Here is a 22,134-nt window from a genome sequence, read left to right on the forward strand (position 1 = left end):
GGGCACCACTGCATGATTCATTCATAAGGGAGCGCCACAGAAAGCCAAACGCAGCATTCGGCTAGACTTTGGCACTCCCTTAAGTCATGCACACATCTGCTAATTTATTCTTATCACCTCCCCAAGAAAAGCTTGGCTGGTGGAGTCTCCAAGTACAGATTCACACACAGCCACTACTGATTCCATCAGGGTTTCCTTAGGGAACAATGCTGAAATTGGAGAAACACTGCAGTGCAGAGAGCAGATAGTCTCCATAGGCGAGTCTAATGTAAATCCATCACTCCACTGACCACTGGACATATTCATATCATATACAAGTATCTACTGATAATGTAAGAGTGTTGATGACACCGACTACACAACAGAAGAGGTGCTGGAATATTTATCAGACCTCATATGCCTTCAGACAAAGACCAATTCATCACACAACTAATTTAAAAAAAAAAAAAAATGTTACACCTGAAAACATTTTTATGACCGATGAAAGATGGAGATTTAAAAATAATTTCAAGGCAGTAGAAGAACACACACTTTAAACTTCCATTACAGACTTGCTCACAACGCAATATATTGTAATGGGGAAAATGGAAAGCTTTCTCATAAATAAAAAGGCCCATAATTGGGGTTCAGAGTGTGATGGAAAATTCCCTCCATCTTTCCACCCCCTGTAATGATCGGGAGGATAAGGTCCTCTATGACATCACACCCACTATATGCCAAGATGAAGAGTCACAGCCCATCAATGACTGCTGGGGAAGTTGTACTGCAGATTTTACAAATCAAACACGAACCCCTCTTCTCTATGCACCCAGCAGTGGGCACTAACAGGATGTGCGTCCAGGTCACAAGCTTATATGGCCAACACACAAACATACATGTACGTTGTGTAATGTCAATGTGTGCCAAACACTGCATATATGAGAATCAGGTCTTTAAAGGAAACATTGAGCGTTATAGGTAGAGATCTTTTCCAGACACATTGTAGCGTGTGGCTCACAGGAGGCATTTGTGCCTTCCATGCTTCAGGCCCCGAGTGTCAGTCAAACATGGTGAAAAGTAAGGCTGGCAACTGTCTTTATAGAGGCATCACTGAGAAGTGCGAAGGATGTGGGGAGGACACACCACTGTCCTGTATAAGACAGAACTGGGTCCCTGAGCTAACCGCACGGTACATGGAGATCACTGCTAATCAGATCAGCTCCCCTACAAACCTCTGAGGTGTGAACGGCTGTGTGCCCACGATCCGTGCACCCCAAGCGCTGCCGTCTACTGAACACCGGTAAATTCGGCATTCAATACATTCTACTGATTACATTTCTGTTGCGGAGACTAATGTCTGCACAAGAGAAATTGCCATTCTGTGGTCCTGAAAGACGCACCGCATGCCAGAGTCCGCGGGTGACCCGCAGGCGTCCATGCATAGTAGACATAGTATTTCTAGGAATCCCATCCACTATGCGGTCACCGCTGGCTGTTGCGGGTTTGACGCTGCATAAATACTGATTGTGGGCACGTATCCCAAGGGTTGACCCTGTCGTGCCAGTGAAATATGACATGCCAGCTGTGGCCCAAGAGCGATAGGTTGCTGGCGCACGCTGTACCTATAATGTTAGAGTGATTATGGAGAACGTTAGCAGCATGCGCGGTGGTAGAGAGGTCGACTGCTACATGCAGCCAGAGAAAAGAAAATCTGTCATCAGGGAGGCAAGAAACACGTAAATCAGTCTGATTCTCCTGATAATGGTCTCTAAAGGGAGTATCAACCCCAAAACCAAAATGTAACCATTTAGATCTTCATACAGGGGACTTCGCCATTATAGACGTCACACTGGTACTGTAGGCTTATAGTAAATGTGCTTTATAACAGTGTTATTACATGAGGAAATGGAGGCTTTGATGCAGCTTTCCTCCCCCTCACTTCCAATTCTATGCCACTTCCCTCATGGCGATTGGCAGCACTTGCTTTGGACCTAATGCCCCAGCCATGCACACGCTGTATGCAGGAGCCCGGCTGCTGCAGTGTCAGTGTGCAGGGGCCGAGTTCTCATCCATGGCCTGGTGATCGCAGTGGTGAGAGCAGCGGCTGCTATACACAGGAGAGGGGGTGAGAAGGCATGTGCACGGACATTGTGAGTGTCCTCGTCACCATTATGGGGCACAGCTTTGTGATCCCGGGGGTAGCGAACAGCCCCTATACATAGACGGGAATGAGGGCTCTGCCCCTGCACACCGGCACTGCATGTGTCAGTAGAATATGCAGGGCTGTGGAGCTGGATCAGGCAGGGCTCCAAAGAGAACGTCGCCAGTCATGAGGTGCACTAAGCCCCCGGCCAGGCCAAGGGTACACTGAAGCCCCCTCATTTATATGTAATTAAACTTTTGCCATAAAAAACATTTTTAGATCAAAACTGACAAATGGAAAAAACAACTAAGAAAAACATGACAGATTTTTTTCTACAAATGGCATGGTATCAGTATTAGCAGAGCATTCATGCGGTATTACAGGAAGGAGGTGATCAGTAATAAAGACGACGGCGTTATTTAGTACACCCTTAGCATGGATTTCCAATGCATTCAAGGTATTTAGGAGTAAAACCAGGAAAGAATATCACATGTTGCATCAGTTTAGCATTTATAGTACTTACCATAGGGGTAATGGCCCTTGTGCAAAATGTCATGTGCCCCTTATCCATGCAGATTATTTTCTATAGGGGTACAGAGTCTGGTACACAGTAATAGTATAGGGGGAGGTCTAAAGCTTCAGGGGTTTCCTGGACTTTATTACTGACTACCAATGCTTAGAACAAGTCATCCATATCGGTGGGGGTTCAACTCCTGAAGCAATGAGCTGATTGAGAGGGTTGTGGCACCAGCAAGCGCTGTATATAGTCTAGTGGCCACGAACGGTACTGCAAGGTCTGTCCTAATCACAGGTATGGGAGAACATAAAGCTACAGAATTCCCAGAGCTGTGCCCTTCAATCACATGATCGGTGAGGGTGCACCACCCTGATTCCGAGGACTTCTCCTGTTTGGGGAATGATTTTAGAGTAAAATGCTGCTTGAATTCGGAGGCCCGGGTTCGAGCCTGTCCCACAGGCATCGACTGACAACTCTCAACATGCCTTCTTTCTAAAAAGGTAGATTAAGTTTTTTTAGTTACTTAATTCTGTAAGACAATGGCTTTATGTCATTGTGTCCTAGCTAAGGGCCCTGAAAGCCTCGACAAGTGTGGCTGCAGTCAGTGTGGGACAGAAGGCTACCTTACTGATTAATGTAGTATTCGTGTGCAAGAATCTACTTCGCACCCCTCAGCATGCATACCCAATAACTGCAGGCGATCCTTTGCCATTATTAAATTTGTCATCATCTTTGCTTGTAGACGTCGTGCTCTGTCATACTGCTCCCCTTCAAAGAAAACAGAACATGTATGTGTGATTAATAAATACAAAATACAATGCATTTCTAACACCTCATGCACATGTTCCTTATTTTTTCTTGCAGATCTGAAGCAGTTTCCATTCTTTCAATGTTTTCACCCATTTAAAGGGAATCTGTCACCCCAAAAATCGTATATGAGTTGCGGCCACCGGCATCAGGGCTTATCTACAGTATTCTGGAATGCTGTAGATAAGCCTCCGAAGTATCCTGAAAGGCAAGAAAAACAGGTTAGATTATACTCACCTAGGGGCGGTCCGGTCCGATGGGCGTCGCGGTCCGGCGCCTCCTATCTTCATACGATGACGTCCTCTTCCTTGTTTCTGTCACGGCTCCGGCGCAGGCGTACTTTGTCTGCCCTGTTGAGGGCAGTGTAAAATACTGCAGTGCGCAGGCGTCGGGCCTCTCTGACCTTTCCCTCAACAGGGCAGAAAGTACGCCTGCATAGGAGCCGCGGCAAGAAGGGGACGTCATCAAATGAAGATAGGAGGCCCCGGAACGGACCGGGACGCCCATCGGACCGCCCCTGGGTGAGTATAATATAACCTCTTTCTCATCTTTCAGGTTACATCGGGGGCTTATCTACAGCATTACAGAATGCTGTAGATAAGCCCCTGATGCTGGTGGCCGCAGCTCATATGATTTTTGGGGTGACAGGTTCCCTTTAAAATGGGGAAAAAAATGCATGAAAAACACATGTTTTCAGGCCAGAGACAAGGTTTCAATGCTTGCAGCAAATACTGAATGTGTGCACATACCCCAATGCTTTTAAAGCTTACTTAACAGTGAATTTTTTATGCATTTTCTAACATGGCCAATAACTGCATTTTCCAGGCCAGCAGCTTATTTATTTTATTAACAATTACCAACTGTATTAATGACTGAAAAAAAGGACTCCCAGTGGGGAATGGCTGAAGTCATTACATTTTTTAGGACATGCATGATCACTGACTACAGCTAATGACCTGATCACATCTCATTTTACATTTAGTGTTTACTATGGGTAAACTACTCGTGTCCATGGCCCGAATATGCTATACTACAACATCCAGGTAATGGTGGCATCACATCTACAGCACATGACCGCTGCAGTCCATCACTCGGCTCAGCAGTCTTGTGCCGTCTACACCTCAGTGCGACCGTTGTCTCGAGGCGGTGCTGGAGCTGCAAGTACTGGCCATTTATTCTGGTCTGGATGGTACCAATAGCCTATGGAGGACAGATGCCACAATCACAGACCTCCTGGAAAGGAAGCTTCAGTCAGGTGACACCATACGTGGGAAGTCATCACTGTAGTTTCCCACAAGATGAAGTAAGGAGCAGGCAAACCAGGAACGCTCAAGATGTACGTGTCCAACTAAGGCAAAAGATGTGATGTGAACAGATTGCATCTGCAGCTCACATAAAAATCCCTCCCGACTCCCCTGTGGTTCAGGAAGATGCTTGGTCTGTCCATTATACCTTACAGCGCATCTTTTATACTGGGATTGCTAATATGTATAATTCCAGTTAGGCTACATGCAAATAACACACGGGATAAAAAAGGAAGGATATTGGCTAACTCACATTAAAAAGGAACCTGCCAGCAGGGTTTTGTCATGTAATCTGAGATTGCCATAATGTAGAGGCAGAGATCCTGATTCTAGTGATGTGTCACTTACTAAGCTGTGTATTGCTGTTTCAATACAACCATTATTTTAAATTAGCAGCAGATTACTACAAAACATGGCACATGCAGGGTAGTCTAACCAAACCACCAGCACTGCTTAGCAGCTGTCACTACACAATGCACACAGAAAGCTGGCGTGTGGGGAGGATATACACTGCTCCACAACTGAGCTCTGCTAGATCTATCGGAACTGCACCCAGCACACCAAGTGACAACACTGGAATCAGGGTCTGTCCCCTACCTCACGCTGCAGTCACATTACATAGCAAAAACCTGCTGAAATATTCCCTTTCAGTAAGGTGACCGGAGATCGGTTTATTAAAAAATTTAGAGAATGAACAGACATCCAGCCAAGCTCATTTAGCAGCTATACCTGCCCTGCAGAGCATCTTTTATCATTTTCACCATTACTTTATTGCCTGCTCGACCCCAAGAACCGGGTCTCTAAGTAACTCCGTGTGAATGGAGGGGAGGTCGACGCACTGACGCTCCATTCATTCTTAATAGGATAGCCGGACATAACCAAGCACTGCGCTGATCTTCCACAAGAACCAAGGGAGCAGCAGTGTATAGAGAATTGCAGAAAAAGAACACCACTGAAAATACAAACGCTTGGTTTCTTCTTTACTAGAAATCCATTAAAAGGGTATACAACATGCAATCACCATCGGTTACAGGCATACACAGTGCCCTTAGCCACACTGAGCCATGGGAAATAACACCATCCAATGATACTGAAGCATAAATTAACCGCTTAATTGACAAAACCCGTTAGGCAAATATGGATACATTTCAAAATAAGAGGATTTCAGATAAAAAAAATACATATATAGATCACGTCTAATTCATGCTATTCGGCAATCTAGAGTACAACATCCATGACACCTCCCTAATTCGCCGGAGTCTTCGCCAGTCACCACCTCTCACTGGACGTTCCATCACCTCAATGCCAAAAAGTCTCAAACTGATTATGTCACCATTGTGCATCTGTAAAAATTGTTTCGTTACACATGAATGCAAAAAAAAGTCTATATGGTTTCTATAGAGCACATGCAATGTCTGCAGACATGCGCTTAAAACAATGGAGGCACAGATGCCGCAGCATAACCAGCTTTATTAACAGCGATACACACCATGTAGTCTATTATAACATGTATTGCCTGCAGTGTTATGTAGGATGCACCATCAGGAAGATTAAGGCTATGTGCACACGTCAGGATTATCTGCAGAATTTTCCTGCACAAAACTGGACTTTTTCTGCAGGAAATCCACATGCGTTTTTTTCGCGAAAAATCTGCTAAATTAATGAACATGCTGCGTTTTTTTACACGGAAAAAAAAACACAACATATGCACAAAAATTGCGGAATGCATTATAAATGATGGGATCCATATGTATGCGTTTTGTATAGTTTTATAGAGAAAAAACGCGAAAAATCCTGAACGTGCACACAGCCTTAAAAAGAAAAAAAAAAAAAAAAAATTAAAGATACGGAACATAACTGGATTAAATTCCATTAGACATTTTTACAGATGCATGATGGTGACAGTCAATTTGCGATTTTTTGGAAATGAGAAGGTACAACGACCGATGAAAGGTGGCGACTGGCGGAGACCCCGATTAATTAGGGAGGAGTGACAGATGTTGCATTTATATTCTACAGCAGAATGGCATGCATCATAGACACGATCTATCCTTTATGGAAATTCAGATTACTCAGCTATACTTTCTTTAATATTTGCATAATGAAATTTGCACACATTCTGTAAAGATTACGGTTTGCTAATTAAGGGGTTAACTTATGCTTCAATATCATTGGTTGGTGTTCGTTTTAAATAGGTTCCCCATGGTTCAAAGTAATAAACCATGACTAAGGGCTCAGTGTACACCAGAAACTCGCAAGTCTGTATCCTATGGCAATTTCATATTTACCTTTTGTATTTTCAGTGGCTGTGCCTTCAATTCCTTTTTTTTTCTTTTTTTTTTTTTAAACTCTTTACTGTTCCTGATCTGCAACAGAATTGGCCCCCACTATTACAGGGGATTGTTTCCATATGGACTGATCCTGGTAACATCGTAGCTTTCTCAAATCCTGTTTCAGCAGTGCGCTTGACTGACCACCACGCCAGTTACACAGGGCTCTTCATAGTACCGGTTCTTGAGATCAATGGGAGTCCCAGCAGTTGGACCCCCCCCAGCGATCACTAACTTATTTCCTATCCCATAGGTACGGAATAACTTACAAACTCAAGAATACTCCTTCAATACCTGTAGTTGTAAGTGAAAACTTAAAGGGAACCTGGGAGCCCAGCTGAACATCTAGTTTTTATTGCACTTAGCATAATCTTGGGACATTTAAAGGGAACCTGTCCCTCCCAAAATCGAAGGTGAGGTAAGCCCACCGGCATCAGGGGCTTATCTACAGCATTCTGGAATGCTATAGATAAGCCCCCAATGTATTCTAAAAGATGAGAAAAAGAGGTTAGATTATACTCACCCAAGGAAGGTCCCGCTGTGGTTTGATCTGATGGGTGTCGCAGTCGGGTCCGGGGCCTCCCATCTTCTTACGATGATGTCCTCTCCTTGTATTCACGCGGCGCAGGCGTACTTTGTCTGTCCTGTTGAGGGCAGAGCAAAGTACTGCAGTGCGCAGGCGCCAGGACAGGTCAGAGAGGCCCACGCCTGCGCACTGCAGTACTTTGGCTTACTTTGTCTGTCCTGTTGAGGGCAGAGCAGAGCCACAGCGTGAAGACAAGAAGAGGACATCATCCTATGCAGATGGGAGGCCCCGGACCGCGACGCCCATCGGACCAGAACAGAATCGGGACCGCCCCTGGGTGAATATAATCTAACCTCTTTTTCTCATCTTTCAGGATACATCGGGGGCTTATCTACAGCATTATAGAATGCTGTAGATAAGTCCCTGATGCTGGTGGGCTTAGCTCACCTTCGATTTTGGGGGTGACCGGTTCCCTTTAAATGTCCCAAGATTATGCTAAGTGCAATAAAAACTAGATGTTCAGCTGGGCTCCCATATACTGTACATGGGCAACTCTGGGATTACCTCCGATTGCTCAGTGTGTGGATAATAATAATAATTTTATTTATATAGCGCCAACATATTCCGCAGCGCTTTACAAATTATAGAGGGGACTTGTACAGACAATAGACATTACAGCATAACAGAAATCACAGTTCAAAACAGATACCAGGAGGAATGAGGGTCCTGCTGCTCGCAAGCTTACAATCTATGAGGAAAAGGGGAGACACGAGAGGTGGATGGTAACAGTTGCTTTCGTTGTTCGATCAGCCATAGTGTAAGGCTCGGGTGTTCATGTAAAGCTGCATGAACCAGTTAACAGCCTAAGTATGTAGCAGTACAGACACAGAGGGCTATTAACTGCATGAAGTGTATGAGCATGTTTTGTTTTCTTTTTTTTTTTTTAATACGCCACACAGGGATGGTTAGGTTAATGCGTTGAGGCGGTAGGCCAATCTGAACAAATGCGTTTTTAGGGCACGCTTAAAACTGTGGGGATTGGGGATTAATCGTATTAACCTAGGTAGTGCATTCCAAAGAGTCGGCGCAGCACGTGTAAAGTCTTGGAGACTGGAGTGTGAGGTTCTGATTATTGAGGATGCTAACCTGAGGTCATTTGCGGAGCGGAGGGCACGGGTAGGTTGGTAGACTGAGACCAGAGAGGAAATGTAGGTGGGTGCTGAGCCATGGAGAGCTTTGTGGATGAGGGTGGTAGTTTTGTACTGGATTCTGGAGTGGATGGGTAGCCAGTGTAATGACTGGCACAAGGTAGAGGCATCGGTGTAACGGTTGGTGAGGAATATGATCCTGGCTGCAGCATTCAGTACAGATTGGAGAGGGGAGAGTTTGGTAAGAGGGAGGCCGATTAGTAGAGAGTTACAATAGTCCAGACGAGAATGAATAAGTGAAACAGTAAGAGTTTTTGCATAGTCGAAAGTAAGAAAAGGGCGAATTCTAGAAATGTTTTTGAGATGCAGATAAGAAGAGCGAGCCAGTGATCGGATGTGGGGGGGTGAATGAAAGCTCGGAATCAAGTATGACCCCAAGGCAGCGGGCATGTTGCTTTGGAGTAATGGTGGAACCGCACACGGAGATGGCAATGTCAGGCAAAGATAGGTTAGTAGAGGGAGAGAACACGAGGAGTTCAGTTTTTGACAGGTTCAGTTTCAGATAGAGGGAGGACATGATGTTAGAAACAGCGGTAAGACAATCACTGGTGTTTTCTAAAAAGGTCGGCGTGATAACAGGAGAAGAAGTGTAAAATTGGGTGTCGTCAGCATAGAGATGGTACTGGAAACTAAATCTACTGATTGTCTGGGGCAGTATACAAAGAGAAGAGGAGGGGGACTAGGACTGATCCTTGGGGAACCCCCAACAGTAAGGGGAAGGTGAGAGGAGGAGGAACCAGCAAAAGATACAGTGAAGGAGCAGCCAGAGAGATAGGAGGAGAACGGTGTCCTTGAGGCCGATGGAGCAGAGCATAGTGAGGAGGAGCGGATGATCCAGTGTCGAATGCTGCAGAGAGATCCAAGAGAATTAGCATGGAGTAGTGACCATTAGATTTAGCTGTTAGTAAGTCATTAGAGACTTTAGTGAGGGCACTTTCAGTAGAGCAGTAGAGTGTAAAGAGCGGAAACCAGATTGAAGAGGGTCGAGAGAGAGTTATCTGAGAGATAGCGGGTAAGACGGGAGTGGACCAGGCGTTCGAGGAGTTTGGAGATGAAGGGAAGGTTAGAGACAGGTCTATAATTAGCGGCACAGTTTTGATCGAGGGATGGTGTTTTAAGTAATGGTTGTATGATGGCATGCTTAAATGAGGATGGAAAAATACCGGAAGTGAGAGAAAGGTTGAATATTTTTGTTAGGTGAGAGGTGACAGCCGGGGAAAGGGACTGGAGGAGATGTGATGGAATGGGGTCACTGGTGCAAGTGGTTGGGCGAGAAGATGCAAAGAGCCTGATTACTTCTTCTTCTGTAACTGGTTCAAAGTCAGAGAGTGAACTAGATGCAGTGGGGGGAGGGAGGACAGTGCATGGTATGAAGAGATTGGGAGATTATTTCCTGTCGAATGTGGTCAATTTTTTCTTTGAAGTAATTGGCCAGATCGTCAGCGCGGAGATCAGTGGTTGGGGCCTGCACTCTTGGGTTGAGTAGGGACTGGAAAGTGTCAAAGAGACGTTTAGGGTTATTGGACAGCGAGGTGATGAGTGTGTTGAAATAGGTTTGTTTGGAGAGGTGAAGGGCAGAGTTGTATGTTTTTAGCATGAACTTATAATGGATGAAATCTTTGGGTAGATTAGATTTTCTCCACAGACGTTCGGCGCACCTGGAGCACCGCTGCAGGATACATTCTCCTTACACAGTGGAATAGGACCATTACCTTGTCCAACAACTTGTACTGCAATTCCTTTCTCTAGCTCTTGAATGCCTTTCTTGTAACATTCAATAGCTTGTTCCTTTTGATCTGGAAATAAAGAAAACAAAATCATTTAAAACATCACTGACATTCTGGTTGGACTTCCTCCCGCACGTTAAAAAAAAAAAAAAAAGAAAAAGAAAAAAAAAAAAAAAACACTATAAAAACTAAAACTAAAGTAACCCTAAATCATGTGGCAAAGCTCAAGCTTCTAATAGGTGGCACTAGAGCTTAAGTCCTCTTGAAAGGGCAATTTGCATATTTCATTTCCCAGAGGAGCATGCAAGGAGTTTAAGACTCCTCACAGTGGCCTGTCACTTTCCACAAGGAGAGACTGTGTCCCTTAGATCCCAAACATTTGTGTAGGACAGGGCTAAGCGGGGTACACCGGCGACTAAATGATGTTGTGCGCACATATCCTAAAACATGACAAACGCAGCTCAAAATGTAGATGTAGAAATATACTGTAATAAACCTATATATCAGAACGTTGCCTCATACAAGGATATAGGTTTATTATGGTTGCAGAACCCCTTTTAAACAAAGCTTCAACTGCACCATAGATGAAGTGAGATTTTCAATGTTTTATACAAATCTGTTTGATACCTGTTCTTGCAGGTCAAGTCCTAGTAAAGTTCCCTGCATAACAAAAAGATAGACCCCGTAACCTTAACATAAACGGAGACACCTTTAAAAGTGACAAAACAAAAGAATGACAGGTTGTAATGCAGGGTTTATATGAGCTAAATAATCTACATTTGTCTTTTAACAGGGAGATTCTCTCCTGTTCAGTAGATAAGCCATAAATGACAAAACACATTCAGATACAAAGGAGGAAGATGGGTGGAGAACATAAAGGAGAGGCTCTCAGCAGGGTGCGGTAATCCAAGCACCACCACAGGCAGGCTCCCAAACTGGGCCTCAAGTCAATTTATCAGGAAGAGCAGCCATCAGCCTTTCATCCAGACTCAGTGGCATACAATCAGGAGACAAATGTAGAAAGCCCATGTGCTAGTCCTGTCAGCCATGGTAATGTATTCGAGCGGAAGGAGAGCAGACACCTGGAGGAATCGCTCATTAAGGCGCTTGGTTGCTAATCCCCACTTACAAGTCAATTATTAATGACCTCATTTATTATTATTATTCCCATTTAACCTCACACATTATTACATTTGTGCTCTGTGTAATAGAGGAAATCTGAGACACCTCAATTGTATCCTAAAAGCGTGAATATTTTAATCCTTAGAAAAAGCCATTTTTCTAGTCTCATAAGTAATTTACGACAACAGACTTTCCACATTAATGGGGACGCAGTAGAATATGAGCTCTAGGCAGGAGCCCGGGCCCGCCATAGGCAGAAGCCCGGGCCCGCCATAGGCAGGAGCCCGGGCCCGCCATAGGCAGGAGCCCGGGCCCGCCATAGGCAGGAGCCCGGGCCCGCCATAGGCAGGAGCCCGGGCCCGCCATAGGCAGGAGCCCGGGCCCGCCATAGGCAGGAGCCCGGGCCCGCCATAGGCAGGAGCCCGGGCCCGCCATAGGCAGGAGCCCGGGCCCGCCATAGGCAGGAGCCCGGGCCCGCCATAGGCAGGAGCCCGGGCCCGCCATAGGCAGGAGCCCGGGCCCGCCATAGGCAGGAGCCCGGGCCCGCCAACCTGCATAAATGACGTAATGAAGCAGAACTGTGGTTCCATCTGTGCGTCCTTAACCCTATAACGTCTGTACCCACATACCTTTTGGCTAATGCTACACTAAATTTGGGTACACATGTCTGCACAAAACAAGCGATTATTTTTTCTGACCAACGAGACTGCCAACATCTGGAAAGAAGACGGCTGTAAATATTTTGCCATATAGTCCACAAAAAAGATCTCACTCTGAAATAACATTTCTAGAAAGAAAGTCTGTCCTGACTACAGGGGCCAGTATGGACCAACACCTACATGTGAAACGATCATTCACCAGATCTTCAGCCAACTTCTGCTAATGCAAGTGGCCTGTTCTAGACATCATGCAGTAGGCCTCATTTTCATAAAAAGCAACACTTCAGAGTATTTTATTTTGATTTCACCCCTTGGAGTGGTATCACTAATGTATGTTCCCAGCCTATAGTAAACTACTTATAGTCACCATCTCCTGCCAATGTCGCCACTACTCCAGTCATCTTCTGCTAGTTGTGACCTGCCAGATTGCTCATGTTCGCTGGTCACCCTCAAGTCACTTCCTAATGTAGGTCTATGACCGCCGGAACGAGGCTCTCCTAGATATTCGGACCATTACCTGTGACTCCCAGCCAGTCAGAAGCGGTCACAAAATGGTGGATTGGGACCGGAGAGGTGCCAGGCAGAGCGGCAGCTGGTATCTTACTACAGGCAGGGAACAGACATTAGTGATACCACCCCGGGGGTAGAAGAAACACACAGGAGTTGTGCTTTAATAGAGTAAAGGTCCCCATGCACACTGGATGAAAGGCTACTGACTTCAGCCAATCTAATGTATATGACGGCTCCAAACTCTCCACCAACAGATGAGGTCAGGGTAGGATAAGGATTGGGTAGATAGAATTAAAGTGCCTGACCATTTTGTTCTGCAGGCAAGAAGCTGAAGATGGTGTGTGGGCTGCTAGGTATCGGCAGGCCTTCTGAATGCCCAGCAGGGAGCATTTGCGAGGAGAACCACGACGTGGCAAGAAAAAAAAAAAAAGCTGTGAATTTCATCGCAGAAACGTAGCAGATATGTTGCAGTTTTCACTCTTTCCATTGCAAAGCATGAATGCTGCAGATCTTAAAACCACAGCACAGGTGAATTGTTGCTGCAGATTTTCTTGGCAGCACTTGGATAAGATTCCTCAACATTGCAGAAAAATTTGCCACGAGAAGTGTGCAGGAGGTGAAAAAAGTCTAAGTGTGGCCACAACCTATATCACATTGCCTAGAGAGAAATTGCCGTCGTATCTCTATAAAAACGTATGGAGTAGCCTTAAGGCGAAGTTCACACTGGGCGTTTTTACAGTGTTTATTTGATGTGTTTTTAATGCAAATCTTCAGATGCATTTTACCGTACCAGCAAATTCTGAGATTTCAGAAATCTCATGCACACACATTGCTATTGTCGTCATCAGGATTTTGTGCTTTGCATGGTATTTTGCACAATGCAGTTTGTCACTTTCAGAATTTCTCACATATTGAAATGATTGTGTGGTGAAAAATCGCTGAAAACATGCACCAAAAACGCAGGTATCAAGTTTTGATGCGTTTTTAGCACCGAAACCTCGTTCTGTGGAATAGGACTTTTTTTTTTTCAACACTAAACTTTTTGAGCATGCACAAGAGAAATCTAGCATGCCAAAACCGCAGCAAATAACGCATCAAAACCACAAGGAAAACATGCTTTATTTTCTGCAGCTTCGTTCCTGCCAAGAGATCAGATTTTGCTGCAGAAAAAACCCCCAGTGTGAACTTACCCTGAAGGGAATCTTATTTCATTCACGGTGCCCAAACAACAAGCACCATGAATCCGAGCCGGCCTGCACTGCTACAGCCAGATGGGTTTTTCTCTAAAACGCTGCGGTGTTTCGAGCGCTACTAGAGGTGACCGTCAGGTGTCTGTGTACATGAGAGACCTGTCAGGGCAGGGGTGGAGATCTCCCTGGACTGACAGCTCCGGGCACAGGGGCCGCCAGGGACAACACAGGGCAGGGGTGCAGATCTCCCCGGACTGACAGCTCAGGGCACAGGGGCCACCGGGGACACCACAGAGCGGGGGTGGAGAGCTCCTGGACTGGACTGACGGCTCCGGGCACAGGGGCCGCCGGGGACACCACAGGGTGGGGGTGGAGATCTCCAGCACTGACAGCTCCGGGCACAGAGGCCGCCGGGGACACCACAGGGCGGGGGTGGAGATCTCCAGGACTGACAGCTCCGGGCACAGGGGCCCCTGGGGACACCACAGAGCGAGGGTGGAGAGCTCCTGGACTGACGGCTCCGGGCACAGGGGCCGCCGGGGACACCACAGGGTGGGGGTGGAGATCTCCAGGACTGACAGCTCCGGGCACAGAGGCCGCCGGGGACACCACAGGGCGGGGGTGGAGATCTCCTTGGACTGACAGCTCCGGGCACAGGGGCCACCACAGGGTGGGGGTGGAGATCTCCCTGGACTGACAGCTCTGGGCACAGGGGCCGCCGGGGACACCACAGGGCGGGGGTGGAGATCTCCAGGACTGACAGCTCCGGGCACAGAGGCCGCCGGGGACACCACAGGGCGGGGGTGGAGATCTCCAGGACTGACAGCTCCGGGCACAGGGGCCCCTGGGGACACCACAGAGCGAGGGTGGAGAGCTCCTGGACTGACGGCTCCGGGCACAGGGGCCGCCGGGGACACCACAGGGTGGGGGTGGAGATCTCCAGGACTGACAGCTCCGGGCACAGAGGCCGCCGGGGACACCACAGGGCGGGGGTGGAGATCTCCTTGGACTGACAGCTCCGGGCACAGGGGCCACCACAGGGTGGGGGTGGAGATCTCCCTGGACTGACAGCTCTGGGCACAGGGGCCGCCGGGGACACCACAGGGCGGGGGTGGAGATCTCCAGGACTGACAGCTCCGGGCACAGAGGCCGCCGGGGGTGGAGATCTCCAGGACTGACAGCTCCGGGCACAGGTGACAGCCGCACAGGAGCCGCAGCTCGTCCTCATGCACATGCAGCGGCGCCGATCTGAGTCAGCAGACAGCAGCAGCCCGGCAGTACACACAGCGGTGCCGCCATCGCTCCTCACCTTTCTCCTGCTCGTCTATACGGAGCGCCATGGAGATGTGCTGGAAGGCCTGCTGGTGATAGCTCCGCACCACGTCCGGCTCCTGCGGCCTGTCCGGGGAAGCGCCGAGATCACGAAGCTTCTTGTCCGCCATCACCCTGCGGGACAGGCGGTCACAGCACCAGGCGAAGAGCAGGCCGAGCTGAAAGGCGATGAACCGGAGGAGCGAGAAGGCGGCGAGCAGGGGGTACGAGAAGACGAACAGGTTCCGCTTATGAGGAGAAGGCGGGGCGCCCTGCACCGGAGACTCCGAGCGAGAGGGCGGTGCTGGGGGCCCGGGACCTGGGCTTGCCGTTGGGGTCACCGGTTTCTTTTTGTGTCCTCTTCCACCCGGAGAATTCATTCACAGAGCCCGCAGCCGCCGCCATAACACCGGGCTCAGCGCCACAGCTCCGCCCACTGCGTCTGACACGGCCGCACTCACTGACGTCTAACCACGCCCATCAGGAGGCGTTTCTTTTGTAATCTCCGCCCAGGCAGCGGGCATAAGTCAGCTGATGCGGGCGCATTTCCTCAAACGGAATGACTTGGACACGCCCTCATCTTACGCGATTGGGTCCTGGTGCTCACTGCGCTTGTGTGATATGTGTGTTGTCCTTTATTACACGCAGACACGCCCTCCGTGTAGATAGGCACGCCCATATATCTATCTATCTATCTATCTATCTATCTATATGTATCTATCTATCTATATATATCTATATATATATATCTATATATATATATATACACAGTGCCTACAAGTAGTATTCAACCCCCTGTAGATTTAGCAGGTTTACACATTTGGAATTAACTTGGCATTGTGACATTTGGACTGTAGATCAGCCTGGAAGTGTGAAATGCACTGCAGCAAAAAAGAATGTTATTTCTTTGTTTATTTTTTTTTTTTAAATTGTGAAAAGTCTTTTCAGAGGGTCATTTATTATTCAACCCCTCAACCCACCAGAATTCTGTTTGGTTCCCCTAAAGTATTAAGAAGTAGTTCAGGCACAAAGAACAATGAGCTTCACATGTTTGGATTAATTATCTCTTTTTTCCAGCCTTTTCTGACTATTTAAGACCCTCCACAAACTTGTGAACAGCACTCATACATGGTCAACATGGGAAAGACAAAGGAGCATTCCAAGGCCATCAGAGACAAGATCGTGGAGGGTCACAAGGCTGGCAAGGGGTACAAAACCCTTTCCAAGGAGTTGGGCCTACCTGTCTCCACTGTTGGGAGCATCATCCGGAAGTGGAAGGCTTATGGAACTACTGTTAGCCTTCCATGGCCTGGACAGCCTTTGAAAGTTTCCTCCCGTGCCGAGGCCAGGCTTGTCCGAAGAGTCAAGGCTAAACCAAGGACAACAAGGAAGGAGCTCCGGGAAGATCTCATGGCAGTGGGGACATTGGTTTCAGTCAATACCATAAGTAACGTACTCCACCGCAATGGTCTCCGTTCCAGACGAGCCCGTAAGGTACATTTACTTTCAAAGCGTCATGTCAAGGCTCATCTACAGTTTGCTCATAACCACTTGGAGGACTCTGAGACTGACTGGTTCAAGGTTCTCTGGTCTGATGAGACCAAGATCGAGATCTTTGGTGCCAACCACACACGTGACGTTTGGAGACTGGATGGCACTGCATACGACCCCAAGAATACCATCCCTACAGTCAAGCATGGTGGTGGGAGCATCATGCTGTGGGGCTGTTTCTCAGCCAAGGGGCCTGGCCATCTGGTCCGCATCCATGGGAAGATGGATAGCACGGCGTACCTGGAGATTTTGGCCAAGAACATCCGCTCCTCCATCAAGGATCTTAAGATGGGTCGTCATTTCATCTTCCAACAAGACAACGACCCAAAGCACACAGCCAAGAAAACCAAGGCCTGGTTCAAGAGGCAAAAAATCAAGGTGTTGCAGTGGCCTAGTCAGTCTCCTGACCTTAACACAATTGAAAACTTGTGGAAGGAGCTCAAGATTAAAGTCCACATGAGACACCCAAAGAACCTAGATAACTTGGAGAAGATCTGCATGGAGGAGTGGGCCAAGATAACTCCAGAGACCTGTGCCGGCCTGATCAGGTCTTATAAAAGACGATTATTAGCTGTAATTGCAAACAAAGGTTATTCCACAAAATATTAAACCTAGGGGTTGAATAATAATTGACCCACACTTTTATGTTTAAAATTTATAAAAATTTAACTGAGCAACAAAACTTTTTGGTTTGTAAGATTTATGCATCTGTTAATAAATCCTGCTCTTGTTTGAAGTTTGAAGGCTCTAACTTATTTGCATCTTATTAAACCTGCTAAATCTGCAGGGGGTTGAATACTACTTTTAGGCACCGTATATATATATATATATATACATACATAGTAAATATAGAAAAACTGACTGAACAGCCATCTAGTCTGAACTGGTGCATAACCAAAAAGTCTTACATACCAAATAGATAATGGCTGCACTCAATTTTATTGTGCTAAGGCAAGGAAATGTGCAATATATGAAATGTGAACAGCATAATGGCTTGTGAAAGTTATGAAAAAACACATGAGATTTTTAGCACAAGATTTGGCCAAAAGTTGTGAGCCCATCCACCAAACGTCAAGGTAATCTCAAAACGGATGGGCAACTAACCTGTCTGCCTAGTGTGAACACTTACCTATGGCTAATAACACGGTAAAGCCTGCATTTATAGGGAAGGTTATCTTCTAACTCGAAGGAGGGGTATACTTGTACCCGAAGACCCCTGGGGATGATGTTGCGTTCAATATAATTTTCTAAAGCAGTTTTATTCCACCATGTTTTAAGTTTTCTATGTACAGCATTTTTATAGTGGGTCATCAGATCACGATTATCTGTGTTACCATCCTGTGCAGCGAAGGTTCCCTGTCTGAATAAGTCCGTGGCTTTGGACCGCCAGGATGTTTCCCTAGCCTTAAGGTCCATCTCAAATAACCAGGGAAATCTGTTAGAAAACAGTAGCAAACATATAAATAACATAAGTCCCAATTGTTTTAAATACCTCAGTAGAATATAGTAGAACAAAATTTCCCTTGTGTGCATGGGGAAATGAAGGTATATACACTGTGATTAAAATTGAAAAAAACTTTATTAAATACAGTAAAACACCACACACAAATTGACAGATAGAGAACCTATAAAAACAAAGCAACTACCATATCAACACAATATGCATGCAGTAAAGTTCCATGTGGAAATGTGGACTAATATCCGTTGAATGCTGAAAATAAAATCTGCAACGACTTACTATAGCAGATGTATGCAATTTGAATGTAATATTCTGCAAGTAGAGGCTAAATATAACTCAGCCAGAGGTTGTACTAACATGGCCTTTATGAACAATAGGTACAGTGCCAATATATTATCAGCCTCTAATTATCCTGAATAGCTAATGGGTCCCAGTATGCACATCTCATCTGACACCATCATACTATAAGTAATCAGCCAAGGTAAGGATATACATAGATTCAATTGGAAGCCGTTTAAAATTCAGCATATCAACTTACATGCAAAGTGTAGAAGTGTTGAATGACCGTGTTGCCACCCCGACAGCGCCGTTTCGCCAATTCAGGCTTCTTCCTTATGGGGGCACGTGTGTTATGATTATAGCTACTATCCCTTATATGTGGTAGCTAATTAGGCATAGAGGTATGTGTCAAGTACCGCCGCGTCCCGGATGTTATGCGGCGCATGCGCCGGTTTTCGGCCGCTCGTGCAACAAGCGTGGTTCTCTAGCTCACACCCCTGGTCAGCGGGCGTCAAGCGCCTACGTCACCCTGTGGGCGGGGCTAGAGTCCACCGTGCGGCCGAGCCCGGGGCATGCGCGCTACTCCAAGACTGCAGCCCAAAAGCCTGCATATCGCTGCAACGATGGAGCGCAGCTAGTAAGAGGCGTGGCTTAGCAGCAACAAATGCGGAACAATGAACCGCCCATATAATCTTATAATTTGTGTTAATAATTGCTATTGGTCATAACACTACCTCATAATGATGGCAATTTCTTAAATGCTAGACAAATATACTTATAATCTCTCATAGCAAGGTGGGTATTAAATGTACCGATAATAACAAAAAATGTTGGAAATTACTACAGCCCTAGGGCCTGTGTTCTCTGTGATAATCTCTATCTAAAAAATATTGATAATTCTATAGTCCTAAGACCTATAGTATATCTCCAGTAAACGCCAATCAATATTGGCGCTGCCTGCAGCCAAAAGTCCTACAGTGTACATCTTTGCCAATGCCCACATTTACGGATGTAAAATAATAAACCAAAGTATTCAACTGCCAGCAAATACATTACCATACCCTATAACCCAAGTGAGACCCATGTCTAAAGCAACTAGAGGGCAAGGACAAAATCAAATATCCATAGAGTTACTCCAAATGATAAAAATGGGCAAAGATTATATGCATTCTAAATGACCATGCTACAAATCATATCATATGCCCTAAACTGCTAGACAGGGGTTTCACAGCTATCATAGAATTATGTACAATGCCATCCCAGACTACCACATATATAAAAACCATGAAAAACCAGAAAAAGAAACACAAGATGGTTAAGACAGATAAAATACCAATGCAGCATGACCAATATGCTACATCTAACTATATTATTACCCACCATATATCCCAAATATTCTATTATGACATCTAAGTACAGGGACTTATGAACAAAGCCAACATATCTATAGACATGTATACTGGTGGGTAAGTATTATAGAGGTAGGATTCGACTTGATTTCCTCAGTCCATGGTCCCTCACTGCGGTGGAACTCCCATGCTGTAGACAAACTGAAACCCAACACCAAGATGTGAACACCTAAAATGAAAAATACACAGTTAAAATCTAACACACTAAAAACTGCACAGAATATGTATTGCAAACCAATGCCTATAACCCAATGCTCTCATATGGCTCCTAATTTTTATAAATCAAGAAGGACCAGACAAATGAGGAGAGTACTCTATATTGTCTATTAAGTGGGGTTAATAAATGAATTTTACCCACTCCATTATAGACCTATATCACAATCTCAATCCCCATAAAGTCAGAGATAAATCAACTACTAAGCCAAAACAGCAAACAATATAGATAACAGTACAATTGTAAGAGGTACAAGCGGGGGTAGATAAATCTTACAAAAATGAGCTGAACCCCATTGTTTCATTAAGTCCTTGAGGGGCAAGGGTCCCAAGTTGATAAATCCACCTACTTTCTTTGCGTGCCAGAATTCTGCCCAAGTTACCACCTCTATCGTTCAGGATAATCTGATCAATGGCTTGTATTTTAAGGCCACTCGGATTGGACTTATGAAACAGCCTAAAGTGTTTTGGCAGTGTCTTGAGTTGGTGAATGTCTTCTACATTAGCTGATTTCTCAATATCAAGGACATGTTCCCTTGTGCGTAATTTAAGCTCGCGCGTGGTGAGCCCAATGTAGACCTTATTGCACGGACATTGTGCGTGGTATACCACACCTTTTGAACAGCAAGTGAGGTACTCACGTATGGAGTATGTCCTTGAGCCATCAAAATTGACAAAGGAAGTACTTTGGATATGGTTTCTGCACGCTTTACATCTCCTACATGGAAAAAATCCCTTTCTAGTTGGTAAGTATTTACTGCCAACCGTTTTTGACTCTGAATAATGGCTATGGACTAAAATGTCCTTCAAGTTACGGGCTCTTCTAGGTGTGATAGCTGGATATTTTGGGAGGGTCTTTTTGAGAATAGGATCGCTAAGCAAGATGTTCCAATGCTTACGAAAAATTGCTGTCAACTCTGGCCATTGTTTATTATAATTGGTTATGAACCTCACCTGATTCTCATTCTTATTACATCTGGGTACCCTGCTACCATATAATAATTCCTCTCTAGGGGTGTTCTCGGCTCTCTTGTATCCTTTTTTAATTTGCCTTCTGCTGTAGCCTCGATCTAAAAACCGCTGAGCTAGATCAGTTGCTTGTGATTGGAAATTACCGTCAGTGGCACAGATTTTTTTGACCCTCAAAAATTGGCCAATAGGGATACCATCAATGGTTGGTTTATAGTGGGCCGATGACGCATGGAGCAGGGTATTAGTGGCAGTTGGTTTTCTAAACACATTAGTTATTACTCTGCCATTCGGGGCTACTGTCATATGTAGATCCAAGAAGTCTAAGGATCTCCCCCACTTGTAAGTTAATTTGATGTTATAATTATTTTGATTTAGTTTAACCATTAGTGATGTAAGTTGATCAATGCTGCCCTCCCATACAAACAGGACATCGTCTATATAACGACTCCATCCTTGTACCATATCCATCTCTTTCAATTGTTCATCCTGAAAAATTTCTTTTTCCCAAAATCCCATAAAAAGATTGGCGTAGGTGGGGGCACAGGTTGCGCCCATTGCCGTTCCTTGCTTTTGAAGGAAAATTGTTTTGTTAAAGATGAAAAAATTATGTTCCAACACGAATTGCAACAGAGTCAAAATCAAATCAACGAGGGGTTTGTCCAAATTGCTTTGGTTTAAATAATGGGCAACTGCCTTTAAACCATCAACATGTCTGATGGATGAGTAAAGCGCTTCTACATCAGCTGTTACTAACATGGCCCCCTCTTCTAGATAAATCGAATCCAACCTTTTTAAAACAGATGTAGTGTCTTTAACGTACGATGGCAATGTTAGGACTAAAGGTTGGAGATAATAGTCTATGATAGTACAAATTGATTCACAGAGCCTTTCCTTACCAGAAACTATCGGTCTTCCTGG

At 45.6% G+C, this 22,134-nt stretch overlaps 1 protein-coding gene across 2 annotated transcripts in view; it reads right to left on the minus strand.

Annotated features, from left to right (window-relative positions):
- SPAST (spastin) overlaps positions 1-15,846 on the minus strand; it is a 77,664-nt gene extending 61,818 nt beyond the window's left edge. For both annotated transcript variants that reach the window (XM_077283153.1, XM_077283152.1), the window contains exons 1-3: positions 15,332-15,846; positions 10,527-10,610; positions 3,324-3,407 (exon numbers count right to left, since the gene is read on the minus strand). In XM_077283153.1, coding sequence (XP_077139268.1) covers positions 3,324-3,407; positions 10,527-10,610; positions 15,332-15,713 — 550 coding nt within the window. In that variant the 5' untranslated portion in view covers positions 15,714-15,846. The remainder of the gene's footprint in view (positions 1-3,323; positions 3,408-10,526; positions 10,611-15,331) is intronic.
- Between the last annotated feature and the right edge of the window lie 6,288 nt (positions 15,847-22,134).

Source organism: Ranitomeya variabilis, chromosome 2, assembly GCF_051348905.1.
Source record: "Ranitomeya variabilis isolate aRanVar5 chromosome 2, aRanVar5.hap1, whole genome shotgun sequence".
Taxonomy (NCBI): Eukaryota; Metazoa; Chordata; class Amphibia; order Anura; family Dendrobatidae; genus Ranitomeya; species Ranitomeya variabilis.